This window comes from Ranitomeya variabilis, chromosome 8 (genome assembly GCF_051348905.1).
Source record: "Ranitomeya variabilis isolate aRanVar5 chromosome 8, aRanVar5.hap1, whole genome shotgun sequence".
Lineage (NCBI taxonomy): Eukaryota > Metazoa > Chordata > Amphibia > Anura > Dendrobatidae > Ranitomeya > Ranitomeya variabilis.
The window spans coordinates 52,255,219-52,270,043 of record NC_135239.1 but is presented as its reverse complement, the minus strand read 5'-3'; the positions used below and the strand labels follow the sequence as shown (position 1 = coordinate 52,270,043).

Sequence of the window (14,825 nt, the reverse complement as noted above, 5' to 3'; positions counted from 1 at the left end):
ATTGTTAAAAAAAATTGTCGGAAGGGTAACTTCATCCATCAGATGTCAAGGGAGGAGAGCAAATGGATTTTTGAAATGAATACACTGATTCCAAATGGGCTAAATAGCGAAATTGAACTCTTTGCTTTCAACAAATAAGATCCAGCGCTTCCACTCGCTACATGATATATAAAGTATCCTCGACCGGCACCGTACCATCCCTGAAGAAGAAGTCCGCCGACTTCGAAACGCGTTGGATAGACTCTTTTCGGTACTGTGTGCAATCCATTAGCCGTTCACGTGTAACACCACGTGTAAGTGACGTCACGCGAGGTCCTGCAGCTTCACTGCACCTCGCCGGCAACTAGCGTGTGGGAGCACAGGCTCACGCTGAAGACCCAGGAGTATCATCGGTGAGGTAAAGGGGGACTGTCACCGGCCGGGACAGTTATTTTCACCCTCTCCTCGCACATCCCTTGGAAGGAAAGTGGTTTTTAATATCACCATGTGCATTAACCTAGGAGATTTTGACCGCGATACATCCGGTAACTGTGGACAGATTCAGACTACTTCGACTGTGAGATACCCGGTAAATATTAACATCTTTTACGCATTAATAACGCACTAATAAACCTCAAACTAGGTAGCTGTGGATATATTTTATGATGGACAACATATGTAGAAAATTCTTTTATTAATTATTCTCCTCTGGAACCTACAGCGCAGATATATATATATATTTGACAATTGGTGTTTTTTCACTTTACATCGGACATTTTTGGTAGTTATGTCCGTTTATCTGCAGCAGTAGAATTACCAGTGCAAATATACTGTGTGCAGCGCCCGGAGTTGCTTTAATATTTTGGATTTTATATTTTATATATTTTTATAAAATATTCATAACTACTGTTACTAACTGGCTGCAGCACTATCAGTTATTTTTGCCACAATGAGCGAACTCTGGTGTGACAGAAAGGAAAGGATCTATAAGATACAGAAATTTTTTCAAACAGATCTCCAAACAACATGTATGGATCCTAACAAGGAGGATCTAAGTAAAGCCATTAATTCATTAAGGACTCTAGAACAACATCTAATTAAGGAAATGAGAGACTTATGGGAGATAGCGACGTTAGAGAGGTACTTGTCATTGAATTGTATACCTAAAGGCCTGGTGGTATATAAACCCTTATCAAGAGACATTGGCGATTTAGATACTATGGCTGAATGGGACGCAATGTTTAATGACTTTTCTAGGAGTGTGGTAATGTTTATTATTAAAAAAAGAAAAGACGAACTAATTAGGGTCCGCAATGAAATCTCTGACCTGTTCGAAGATATTAAGCCCTTTGAGAATTCACAGGAGATTATATATCTCACTAGTAGTATAAGAAAGCGGATTCAGACGAAAGAAAAAGAGATTATAGAAAAAAAACAAAGAAAATTTTGTAGGGACTTAAGACTAGAAAACAGAGACAATCCTCAATTGAATGAAACAAATAAAATAGACAATTATCAACGAATAAGGGTAAATACATCTAACCATGAAGAGGAATGCTCTATGAGAAAGAATTGTCAACTAGTCACAATAGATGAAATTCAGGGAGGTGAGGGTTCTTCGTTATCTTTAAGCGAGAGATTTTCCATCCATGTCACTTCAGATACAGAGTATTTTTTAAATGAGATTATTGAGAATAACGTTAATACCGATTTGGACATTGAAGACAATACTCAAAACAATGGACCTGAAATCTCTACTCCAATACCCTCTGCAACCACTCAGAATAGGTTCCTCCTACTTGAAAATGGAGTGAACTCTTTCGAAAATGATCAAAGAGAATCAAGCCCTCAAAGACCAACTACCAGTAAAGCACTCACCCGAGCCCTTGAACAAAGGAAATCAAAACAACAGAAGACTAAACAAAGCCACCTTCCTTTTTTTCAGGTGGTTCGAAAAAATCACGAAAGAGGGGGTGCAAAATCTACCAAAAAAAAGAATAAATACCAACAACAACAACAACAAAAAAACGACCCAACTACGTTAGAACAGAAGATTTTTAATCTTAGTAATTATACGCTGAATACCCATGAAGTCAATCTATTAAACAAGGGTTTAAAATACGCCCCTAGCACGAAATTTAATAAATTTGAAGCCTTTGTAGGAATAAAATTATTTATGAGGAAGGTGGCTATTAAAAAACACTATATGAAGAAGAAATTCGTCAGTAAGAAAGCTAATGGCGATATAGCGATACTTGATCCATATCAACATACCTTCCTGAAAAACAAATCGAACTTCCATCCGATTCAAGAATACTCTGATGCCTTTAATGCTTTTCAGAAGAACGTTATAAACGACATCAGAAAAATATCAAATAAAAGCTGTTCCAAATATCAGTATAATCTGTCTCATTGCGAACGGATGGCAATTAAACAACTTCAAAATAATAAAGAAATTACAATAAGGCCAGCAGATAAAGGGGGCGGAATAGTGATTCTGAATACTGAGGATTATAACAGAGAATCGTTACGCCTATTGGGAGATAAATGTACATACCAAATACTCAAGGCGGACCCAACTGAGAGATATATCCATGAGATGCAAAATTTAACAAAAATGGGATTACATGAAGGTTTTCTAAACAAATCTGAATATGATTTTGTCAATATCACACACCCTAGAATCCCTTATTTTTATTACCTACCTAAGGTACATAAAGACTTACTACACCCACCGGGGAGGCCAATAGTTTCAGCCATAGGCGGCCTTACAACCAATCTGTCGAGATATGTTGATTGCCATTTACAGAAATTATGTCCCTCACTTCCATCCTATCTTAAAGATAGTGCACATATTTTACGGATATTACAAACTGTCCAATGGCAGGACCATTATATTATCGGCACTCTCGACATCACTTCTCTATATACAGTTATCCAACATCAGAAGGGTTGTGAAACTGCTAAACATTTTTTACTCAAAGATGGAACCTTACCGGGCGATCAAATTTCTTTTATTATTGAATGTATAAATTTTATACTTACCCACAACTATTTTTGTTTTGGGGAGGACCACTACTCCCAGCAGTGGGGTACTGCCATGGGTACCAGGTTCGCCCCTAGTTATGCCAACCTATATGTCGGCAAGTGGGAGGAAGATTATATCTACATTGATGGACTCCTACGGGCGAACCTGGTCCTATGGCAGCGTTTTATAGATGACATAGTTTTTATATGGTCAGGGGGTCCGGTTTTATTATTAGATTTTATTAATGGTCTTAATAAAATAATTATTTTTTAAATTTTACAGCTAATACAAGTAATAAAGAAATAAATTTTTTAGATTTAAATTTTTTTATAGAGGGGAATGGGATTCAAACCACCTTATATCATAAACCGACAGATTCAAATAATTATATTTCACTAAATAGTTGCCATTTACCCAGCTGGCTCCTGAACGTCCCCAAAAGCCAATTTATAAGGGCCCACAGAAATTGTTCCAAATCAGAGGATTTCAATAAAGAGACAAATATCCTGATAGAGAGGTTCTGCCAGAAAGGATATGATAAAGAGACCCTGATAAGGGTTAAGGAACAGGTAGGGAAACAATCAAGACAAAAACTACTTAAATCAAAAGAGAAAAAAAGTAATAATATAGAAGATGAAGGGATACCTATAATAATGCCATATAACTCTAATAGCCATTTTTTGAGAAAAATTGTAAATAAGCATTGGAGTTTACTTAAGGAAGATAGGGTGATTGGAGACATATTAACAGAAAGTCCAAGATTTGTCTATAAGAGGACGAACAATTTGGGTAATATCATAGCCCCATCTGTTCGTAAACCTGGATCGCTCAAACCATCACTCATATCACAAATCCCGTCTGGTTTTTTTCCATGTAAAAAATGTCTACCGTGTAGAGAATTAAATACAAAAAAAGCAATTTAGTATTTTCCATAAAGTTAATGAAGCAGAGATTAAAGACCATATTACCTGTTCCACCCGTGGAGTAATTTATGGCATTAGATGCCCATGTGATAAACTGTATATAGGGCGTACTATACGCCCTTTGAGTGTACGTATAGGGGAACACCTACGGAATATCAACAAGAAATTTGTGGGTCATCCTCTATCACAACATTTTAAAGAACACCATGAGGGCTCTATAAAAGACATTGTAGTTACTGGGATTAAAATTGTTAAAAAAAATTGGCGGAAGGGTAACTTCATCCATCAGATGTCAAGGGAGGAGAGCAAATGGATTTTTGAAATGAATACACTGATTCCAAATGGGCTAAATAGCGAAATTGAACTCTTTGCTTTTAACAAATAAGATCCAGCGCTTCCACTCGCTACATGATATATAAAGTATCCTCGACCGGCACCGTAACATCCCTGAAGAAGTCCGCCGACTTCGAAACGCGTTGGATAGACTCTTTTCGGTACTGTGTGCAATCCGTTAGCCGTTCATGTGTAACACCACGTGTAAGTGACGTCACACGAGGTCCTGCAGCTTCACTGCACCTCGCCGGCAACTAGCGTGTGGCTGACGCTCACGCTCACGCTGAAGACCCAGGAGTATCATCGGTGAGGTAAGGGGGGACTGTCACCGGCCGGTACAGTTATTTTCACCCTCTCCTCGCACATCCCTTGGAAGGAAAGTGGTTTTTAATATCACCGTGTGCATTAACCTAGGAGATTTTGACCGCGATACATCCGGTAACTGTGGACAGATTCAGACTACTTCGACTGTGAGATACCCGGTAAATATTAACATCTTTTACGCATTAATAACGCACTAATAAACCTCAAACTAGGTAGCTGTGGATATATTTTATGATGGACAACATATGTAGAAAATTCTTTTATTAATTATTCTCCTCTGGAACCTACAGCGCAGATATATATATATATTTGACATTTTTTAATACATATCAAGGTTACCGCGCAACTTTGTCCAAGCTTTCAATTTTGGTCCTCTGTGTATTTGAGTTTGACATCCTTGCAATACAGGAAAGGAAGAAAGAGAGAGACAATGTAGGGAAGCGAGTGCAGCCAAACAAAATTACATTAGTCTTTTCAGCAATGGTGCCAGGTCAAAAAGATTGACTTTCAGTAATGTTCAATATGATATGCCTATGGAAACTGGAGAAACAGAGTCTGCAGAGCATTAAGGGGAAGCGAGCACTGCCAACTGAGAACTCTGATGTCTGACTGATCACCAACGTACAAGGTATGATAATTCTATAGATGTCAAAACTGTAGGTCATTGTTGGGGAGAGAGCACAGCCATGTATTAGCCTGCTCAACAATTTATATTGGGTGAATCGCAAATCAAATGTCAAAGTGTTCAAATTCTCCTGGAAACTCAAATTTCAGGAAATTCAACTTGATCTCGGTCCTTTGCGAATCAACCCTCTCATCTCTAATGGACTTCTGCCATCCATGATGTTCAATTTCATCCTTGGAAATCTCGTAACTGAGAAGATAGATACATCTATCATTTTACTAATCTGTTTGATTGTCCAAGACTAACTCTGATATGATTCTGCTTGAGTCCATTTCTAATAACGTCTAACATTAGCCCTACAGTGACCATACCTCTCAAGGGCACAAGATCCTTACTTGTGTCAGCTGGGCGTCTCATTGGGCCTTCAGAAGAATTAAGTCTTGGTGCCGACAGATTTCTCTGCAAAAGTAAGAGCAATACATTTTTCTGAAAATATCAATTCATGATTCATTGGTCATTTTGTAAAAACAATGTACAATCACTCTAGAGCCCTGGAATGTAAGGGGCAGAATAAGAGCAAACTAGTGATTAAATTAAAGGGTGATTATTATTTCAGCCATTTATGACTGTTGCAAAGACATACAAGAACCAACCAGAAGAGGTTGGGGCAACTGAAACATCCCAGTGGGTTGTGCTACAGTGTTTTCTTATTCTCAATAAAAATGAGTTTTAGTTACAGAAGCAGCATAGTTCCACCTCCTAGATCCGATGCTTGGACATTGATTTTTCCTAAGCGGCAGTAATTGAAGTAACCCTTTCACCAGATCACCAAAACCAAGATATCTGGTGCTATTACGATCCTTGATATCGACACTGGAATACATTTTGGCAGGGACTGAGAGGTCCCTCTGCAATTAAGAAAAAATTAATATACATTCATTACATTCCACCTCTAGACTATCGGATGTTCCAGACTGGAATCCCATATTGGAAAATCCCATGGTAAAGTTGCTGTACTGTGACACAAAAATTATCAAAACTGGTCTTGTCTCATTTATAAATGTCTACATGTGGTTGTTCACATACTTTATCCGCTGAGATGTTTTCATGAATATTTTACATTACTTTCAGAATATTAATCTATCATCTACAATCCCGAAAGGCTGAACTCATGCATGTAAATGTATTTAAATGATATATTATATATTATGTGTCACCGAGTTTTGTCATTACTGGTATTTTTCCCATTATTGTCATAGCTCGTAAACTCAGAGCAGAACATTGTACTTTCATGAACTCGATCTTGTCCTGTGAAGGAGGATTGTAATTTCACATTTCTTAAATACTAGAAAAGGGAAAATGGCACATGTGTAGTATTCAAAGAGTTTGGCTCCGTTCCCACGATCAGTTTTTGTTGAGTTTTTTGACGCTACATATTTTTGTATCATAAAAAGTGCAGCATCTTATAGCTCCAGCAAAATAGATGGGTTTTATAGAAATCTCATGCCCTCCATTCTTCTTTTTTGTTTGATGTAAACTGAACTGCAGCATATTTTTAGAATTCGGAATCGCAACTTGATAAATTCTCTTGTGGGTATGTTGAGTTTTATGTGCAGAAACTCCCCATAGACTTGCATTAGGAGCAAAAAATTCATAGGTAAAAAATGAATATGTCTTTTTAGTGCATTTCCAATGCGGAAATTCTTGAGAAATTGATGTAATCTGCACCTACGTATATCAATAAAGTTTTAGCCAAAGTCAAATACCAGGAAGTATCAAAAAGAGAACAGTTTTTGGTTAAAAAATGACATAAGAGACTGAAACCACAATAAAAACAAATGTAAAAAACTGCACTTAAGAAATGCAATGTACAAAACTCAAGTAAGATAATTTACTTAATAGGTGCAGATATGGTTCAAAAAATCTAGCATATATCACTGGGAGGAACAAAGGGGTAACGTTCTTCTTTCGGAGAATGACATGTCAAGACATGTACACAAGAAAAGTCTGACACTTGGAGCAAGATGTAAAATGTTTATCAGAGGGTCTAAAAATAAATGAAAAGTTTAATTTTTTAACTTAAGGGAAACAATTAAATATGTGAAATAAAACACAATTTTATACTGATGTACAAAACACTAATCTTGAATCATCTTCATAGTTTTACCTCTATCCCATTTATCAGTCATTACCAATTCTTCACTTCTATTGCATTGCTGCAATTCTAAGTAAAAATTGTGGTGAAATGGATGCAATGCCTTATGATGGCCCCGAAGGGGCAGTGCACGGACCAGGGATTAATTCATAGGAGGGTAAAACATAAATCCCAGTGTCGTGCAGCTCTTCCCTTACTAGGCATAATGTGCTGCATGTATTTTGCATGCTGTGCTTTAAATAATTTTAGGTAGATTACTTAAAAAAAGAGATTTATGCATATCCTTCCTTACCTTACCACTCCGCGTGTGGCCTCTTGAAGAGCTTGAAATATTATATTGAGTTTTCATAGGGTATGGATGAAAAGCAGGAAAACCCCAAATATCCTACAAAGAGAATCAGTGCAGTATGTATATTTATTAGTTTTTGCATAAATATCTGCATCCCACTATGTTTATGTATTAAGCTCTATACTTTTCACCTATCTAAAGATTAATAAAATAAAATCAACATTTATTCCAGGTTTCTATACTGTCTTTTTAATGGAAAAATCATAACTTGGCCTAACATTATTGAAAAAAAATGACCAGCCATGGAAGAGGAACATCTGTGAAATACTGTGCTTGACTTTTTACCAAATTCTAAGAGAGTTATGTAGGAACCAGGTCTCGGCAGATACATAGCGTGTTTGCCTATCTGGATAACATTGGCAGCCCAACGTATAGATTGAAGGCTATTTTATGTATAGCTGTTGTCTGTGCGACTGATACTGGCCCTGGATAGTCCCATGCTCTTTTCTATTGGTTGGCAAGAACCTGTGTAGAAGACCAGTATTTCCAAAAAACAGCATGGAGAACATGGTCCAATGGTCCCAAATATTTGCCATGGTTCCTAATTCTATGTGCTATGCCATTGACCTTCGAATATTTGCTGACTTAGTAACAATACTTATTGTGGAAGTTTCCAGAAACACTTTTCAACAAAAGGAAACAATGAAAAATTGTAGATTTTTTTCCCGGTGCTCAAAATATGTCTTATTGCACTAGTGGGAATGGTAGGTCGTAAAATACCAAGACTGTTATGACAGTTATGCTGATAGAATCGCTGCCAGATATAATCTTTTTGCTGTCAAAATATTATATTACAAAAATAAAAGAATAAGCCCTGTTTTTTATGTATGTCTTTTTTTGCATTCTTCTTTAGAAGCAGAAGTTTTGAATTTGAAGTAAACATACAGTGCCTATAATTCGGCAGATGTATTCATTAGAGGTCGCTTGGCCTTAAGGCGATTTCTAAGTTTTCGCCAATACTGACATTAAAACACGACCTTTAATTTACTGAACCCACAGCAGAGCTCCAGTCATCTGACACTTTTATATATGCATATGTCTAAAATATTTTTTGGGGAGGACTTTGCAACTAATTCGGCTATGTATATTTTTATATATTTTTTTTTTCTTTAAAGGGAAACTGTCACTAGTTTTTTAGTGTGTGAAACAATAAAACACCTTTCTAGGCGCCTGTACTCCACTACTAAAATGTGTCCATCATGCCCTAATTTCCCCTCTATACCACCAAAAATAGTTTTTTATTGTCTCCTGTGCTTTATGTAAATGCCTTTGGTGCGGTCCGATGGGCGTCATTTCTAGTCGTCTGTGCCGCCTCTTTGCTCCCAAACGCTATCCTCCGCTTATGATAGATGTGGATGACGTGTGTAGTGTCATTCACATAGCCAAAAGAGATTTCGCACCTACGCATTAGCATCGCTGGCTCGCGCAGGCGCACTTTGCTCTACCCTGCAGGCAGAACACAAAACATGACTCCACATGCGCCTGGAAAATGTCACTACGGCTCTTTTTTACTAAAACCAATTTTCCGGAACGATGTTTCCCGAGCGCATGTACAGTTATGTTTTGTGCTCTGCTCGCAGTAGGGCAGAGCAAAGGGTGACCATGCTAATGCTCATGTGCAACATCTCGTTTGGCTATGTGGATGATGCTGTACGCATCATCCGCATCAATCAAAGCTGGAGAATGGCTTTTAGGAGCAAAGAGGTAGCACAGACCATGAGCAATGACGCCCGGACCAAAGCCATTTACATAGAGCACCAGAGACCGTAAAAGGTATTTTTGGTGGTATACAGGGGGAATTAGGGCATGAGAGAAACATTTAAGTAATGCAGTACAAGCACTCAAAAAGGTTGTGACATTGGTTCACACACTGAAACAATGGTGACAGGTTCCCCTTTAAGTGTCAGATACCGCATTCTATGCTAAATTAGTATGGATTGGAGCTCCATTTTTCTGATACCGAGCTCCAAATCCCCTGCACAGAGTTTTATTAAACTTCTGTTTTCTGAAGTCACCACAAGGGGGAGCTTAAAGGCTTACTGTATACTGATTAATCATGGATTTTAATGTAAGATGCATTCAATTAGTAAGAGCTGAAAGCATCCGGAATCTTACCATTAAAGTGGCTGTCTCATCTTCGTAAATGGCTAAAAGTATATTTATAAATTAGCAACTTTGTAATTTACCCTGTATTATAATCCTCTCCATTCTCAAGAATGGAAGGATTTTACATTTTTATTGTTGACTGTTCATTGCCTAAGTTATTGGACACATCTGCAGTCTATCAGAGGTGGCCAGTTTGCAAGGTAAGGCGCGGAATAGTTGCAAGCACTGCTCTAACGCTGGCGAAGTTGCCGGAGGTTCATTGTCCCTACACTTCTCCAATACTGCAAAGGTAAAGCCGCCTCTGCTTGCAGTAACGGAGAAAGCACAGTTGGGACTTAACCAAGCAACTGGTCTGAACTGTCATCTTCAAGAACGCATTGCTTCCTGGCAAGCAAAAATCTGTGAGGCAGGGGAGCAGTGTGCTCCTGAAGATAGAGGATGGGGAAACTCCTTTAAACATCCTGTAGCTGAAAAAGATCAAAAACACTAAACATGAAATTCTTAGTCCTATAAATACTTAAAAAGGTTGTCTACTATTGGAATATTTATGGACTATCATTAGGATAGGTCATCAATGTCTGATCGGTGGGGGTGCAACACCCAGTGCCACCGATGATCAGTTGTTCTCTGTGCTGGCAGCAGTGGCCCAAACTGCTCAGTTACGGAGCTGCACAGCTTTGTCAACTCTATAGTGGCTGTGTCCGGGTACTACACATCCAGCCCCTATTGACTTGAATAGGGATGGATGTGCAGTATTTGGATGCTGCCACTTTAAAGTTGACGTGCTGCACCGTAAATGAGCAGTTCTGGCTGCCGTCGACACTGGGAACAGCGGATTCGTGGCGGTGCCAGGTCTCGCACCCCTCAGACATTGATGACCTATTCCAAGGACAGTCCATCAATGTTACAGTAGTGGACAACCTCTTTAAATAAAAAATAATTTAGCGGTTTTTACCTATTTTGAAAGAAAAAGGCCAAAAGATGTGTATTAGTTCATTGCTCTTAATAATAAAATCAGTGCCGAAAATGTATAAGTATAAAGCAAATATTCCATGTCACGACTCAGGAAAATGACCTTTCATTCTAGAATCAGATCTCTGTTGTTTTTCTAGGGACATTTACAACTTTGATAGACACTTTTGAACTTTGATAATTTAATGTGCTGTTGCCTATTGAAGGCTTTGTACCTAAACAGCAAAAACAAACAAAACTGATAAACAACAATAAAAAAATATACAATAGCTGTTAGGAATGTATTATATAACTCATATTTAAAAATAATGAAGGCAATTACTATGATGTTTCAGGTCCTTAATGTAACACAATGATAAAGTAGTTGGTGGTATACAATGGATTCCTAGTAATGTATTCCATCGTTTCATTATTTAAATGTGCGCTCATTCAATCCATGTCTAGAAAACTAACCAGCTGAGAGGAGGAAGATGCCGCATAGCATATCAAACGGTATTAAGCCTGACATCCATGATCCACGTGTTCACACGGGAGATTAATATGGGAAACCAATTTAAATATGTAAATGATGTTTGCATTTTCTTATTTTTTCCCCCTTTTTCCCTAACAAGGAAAAAGCTGTGATCCTCTACTAATTATCAAGGCTAATTCATTATCTCCTCCATGATATGAAAGCAATAGGGGATAATCCAAAATGTAGGGTGATTTTATTTACTGAGTTACTTTTGCAATTCATTTATAAAGCTCTGAATATTTTTGTTTTGCCTTTATAATAAATTATCTAGTTGTAAATTTTGTAAACATTTTCATAAGCGTTCTGATGGGAGAGAACCTGACAATTCTGCATAGATTACTAGAGCCAAATAGGTATTGTCATCTATACCTAGAGAAGAGGTCTGTCACAGATTTATTAGGATTTACCTTTTATGTTATCAACAGATTTTATGTTCCGTACAGCCCCCCAATTTTTAGCTCCATGCGCCCCCTTTCTATTTTATTTTCACTTCCCCATTTCTCCCTTCTTTAGATGTTATCAACAATTCATAGAATACATGATAACTTGCTGATCAGTTGGGGTCCGACTGCTGGGGCTCCCAACGATCCCGAGAACTTGGCTCTGCAAAGCCCCATCTGAATGGAGCGGTTCCTGGACTTGCGCCCCATCAATCCATTACTTGTCTTTGGGACTATCAGAGAGTACAGCATCCTACTTTTTCTGGCTATCTCCTGGAGATTACATTGCGCAGTGGTGTGTCAATCTTTCCATGTAGACAGCCAGTAGCCTGGATTGGCAAGGGTAATGATAAGGAGTGCAGCACTTCCCTCCACCGATGGCGACACATCTGCAGCCTCAGTTGATTATTTGGCGGAGAGCGTCATCTTGGTTAACAACGGAAAGGTATTTTAAGACAAACTTTTTAATTTCATTGAAATGAGAACTATATGGTGTAGAGAATGCTACAAAAGATGGATTTTGCGTTAATTTTTGCTGCTTTGTTGCTGGAATTGTACAAAGACTATTTCTAGATTTATTTGTTATTTTTGTAAATGCATGTTTCATTTACATTTATTGATTTTTACGAGTTGGTCTATTATTCATTTTTCTTTTCATTTTTTATTTACTTTATAATCAAAGCGGTTTCAGCTTTTTAGTTATATATGCATCTTTATTTTGTTCCCATTGGTTATATCATGTGTACTCAGTCTAACCTATTTGCACTGAGTTTCGTGATCTGTCAGTATTTGGCTCTATGTCCTGATTTGTTTGGTCTCATTTAACTAGTTTACCCAGGATTCTGCTTTAGATCCTAAGATTAAGGGCACCGCTGCTAGCCAGAAACGCATCAGGATTTTAACATGTGGATTGGATTCCAAAGATTTTATGCTTTTCCAATAAAGTTTCTTATTCTACTAAAGAAGTGGACAGAAGTGCCACACTCCTTTTCACTCTCCTACCATTTACTGTGCTCCACCAGCAGGATCACACAGTCTACAACTGGTATATATGCACTACACATCTTGGTGAGCTCTCATCCTTCTTTCCATAATAATGTTCTACGCTATGCTACCAAATAATTTAAAAAAATGGCATGTGGGCGCCTCTGTCATTGATAGCCAGCCATGATAAATCTGACAGCTGAGGGTTGCAGCCCACAGCTGTCAGTTTTGCCATGCTGGTTATCAAAAATAGAACAGACCCCACATCATTTAAAAAAATATATATATTTATAGTACAGGTGCCAGCTGATTGAGTCATGGACAATCCTTTTCATTTCCTTCCATCTCCTCCTCTTTTACTTTATTCATATTAAGGAAAGAGGGGGCAGTGTGAAGGAGGTTTTCCATGACTACATGTCTGTGACCATAGAGACAGATAAGTCTGAATAAAAGCTTGTGCATTGGAACAATTGAAAATTATTTGTAAAAACGTACAAATCTTTTAAAAGGAATATATATGAGTAAAAAAATTATGGCTGCCTTTTTCCAACAACTGTGCCACACCTGGGTTGAGTCTGGTATTGCATCTCTGTTCCCAAGAGAGTCCATGGATAAGTTGCAATACCACTGACAAATAGAGGAGATAGTTATGGCGCTGTTTGGGAAAAGAACTTTAATCCTTGGTCATTAAAAGTCTCACCTGACTGTGTCCGGAATTCTCCTTTCCCAATGAAGCTGGATATATCCTCCTGACAAGTCCTATGATGTCTTCACATGTCCCGCTTTTTGAACTTTTGTGATTATTCTGACTCCAAATAAATTTTTCACTGTCAGTCCTAGAGATCTTATTCATTATAATGACAGGACTGGCTGGAAATGAATACCGATGATGATCTTTGGGAACCCTCTGAGATTGACCTTCAGAGCCTTTAACTTTTCCATTGGCACTTTTCAAAAGCATCCTGTTGTCACCGCAGGAGAGGAGCTTGACAGGTGGCGCTAGCCTTTGATTGGAAAGTTGTAAGATACATGTCTGAATGTGACCATGGTAGGAAGATTTTACCAAACATTCGGAGTAATTAGAATGAGATGATCTCCACGCGTTTTGGCCTCTGAGTTTTACTAGAGCATCTTTGTAGTTTTCCATGAGGTTGGTGGCATGATTTCCAGCTGCTCCTTCACAGTTGATCCTTTCATTGTTATGGATTGTGCACAGTATGGAGGCAGGTTTGTTAGTAGCAATTTGTTGTCTTTCACTTTGATCTGTGGAGATGTTGACCTTTACTTCGGAAGCATTAGGAGATCTATCCAGCTTGTATCTGCTTGATACATTATCTGTGATACATAGCAGTCTTTTTACTCTGTTGCCTTTTTCTGCAGCATTAATGTCTTTCGGAGCTGTGGAATATTTCATTGTACAAGGTCCAAAGGATTTTGTCTTCGATTTATCTTCTTGAATGTTACTGGTGCCTTTTAATAAAGAACCATGGAGGATATTGGTGAAGGGCATTACATTATCATCTGCTTTATACTTGGCAGTGGAAATCTTGAGATATAACTTTGAAGATATAACAAGGCTGTTTACATTGAGGTGTTTGCATTTCCATTTAGATGATCCAGATGAGCGAATTAAAAGGTCATCCTCTTACCATCCAAACACATATGGATAATAAAAAAAGAAACAATATGTTATATACATGATTAACGTGGAATTTAAAGCAGTTTACCATAGTTTGAGATTAGTAAAAGTCGGTTACATCTCTAGTTGTTTTCTAAGGTAGCGAAAGTTATAGGGACACTAAGGTTAAGGTCACAAGTCCTTACCACAAATTTTAGGACAGAATCTTTGTTATTTCTAGATTTCACCTTACACAATGTACAAAACATTTATTAATATGAAATACTCAATAAAATTCTGCACATGTATGACCATGATACCGATTTGAAATCTGCACTACGCTCTCATTTTTTATGTGGATTTTTTCCCGAAATGTGTGAATGGGATTTTGAAAAAAAACCAACTTTTTTTGTAATATACTGAAGATTGCTGCCAATTTGTGATGTGGAACCTGCAACACAAATCTGCGACAAAT

At 37.8% G+C, this 14,825-nt stretch overlaps 1 protein-coding gene across 2 annotated transcripts in view; it reads right to left on the bottom strand.

Moving 5' to 3' along the window:
• LOC143788003 (uncharacterized) overlaps positions 1–14,469 on the bottom strand; it is a 37,739-nt gene extending 23,270 nt beyond the window's left edge. Inside the window, exons 1-3 of one of the 2 annotated variants that reach the window (XM_077277315.1) lie at positions 13,433–14,469; positions 7,660–7,752; positions 5,584–5,671 (exon numbers count right to left, since the gene is read on the bottom strand). In XM_077277315.1, coding sequence (XP_077133430.1) covers positions 5,584–5,671; positions 7,660–7,752; positions 13,433–14,242 — 991 coding nt within the window. In that variant the 5' untranslated portion in view covers positions 14,243–14,469. The remainder of the gene's footprint in view (positions 1–5,583; positions 5,672–7,659; positions 7,753–13,432) is intronic. The other variant, XM_077277316.1, reaches the window with a different exon arrangement.
• Between the last annotated feature and the right edge of the window lie 356 nt (positions 14,470–14,825).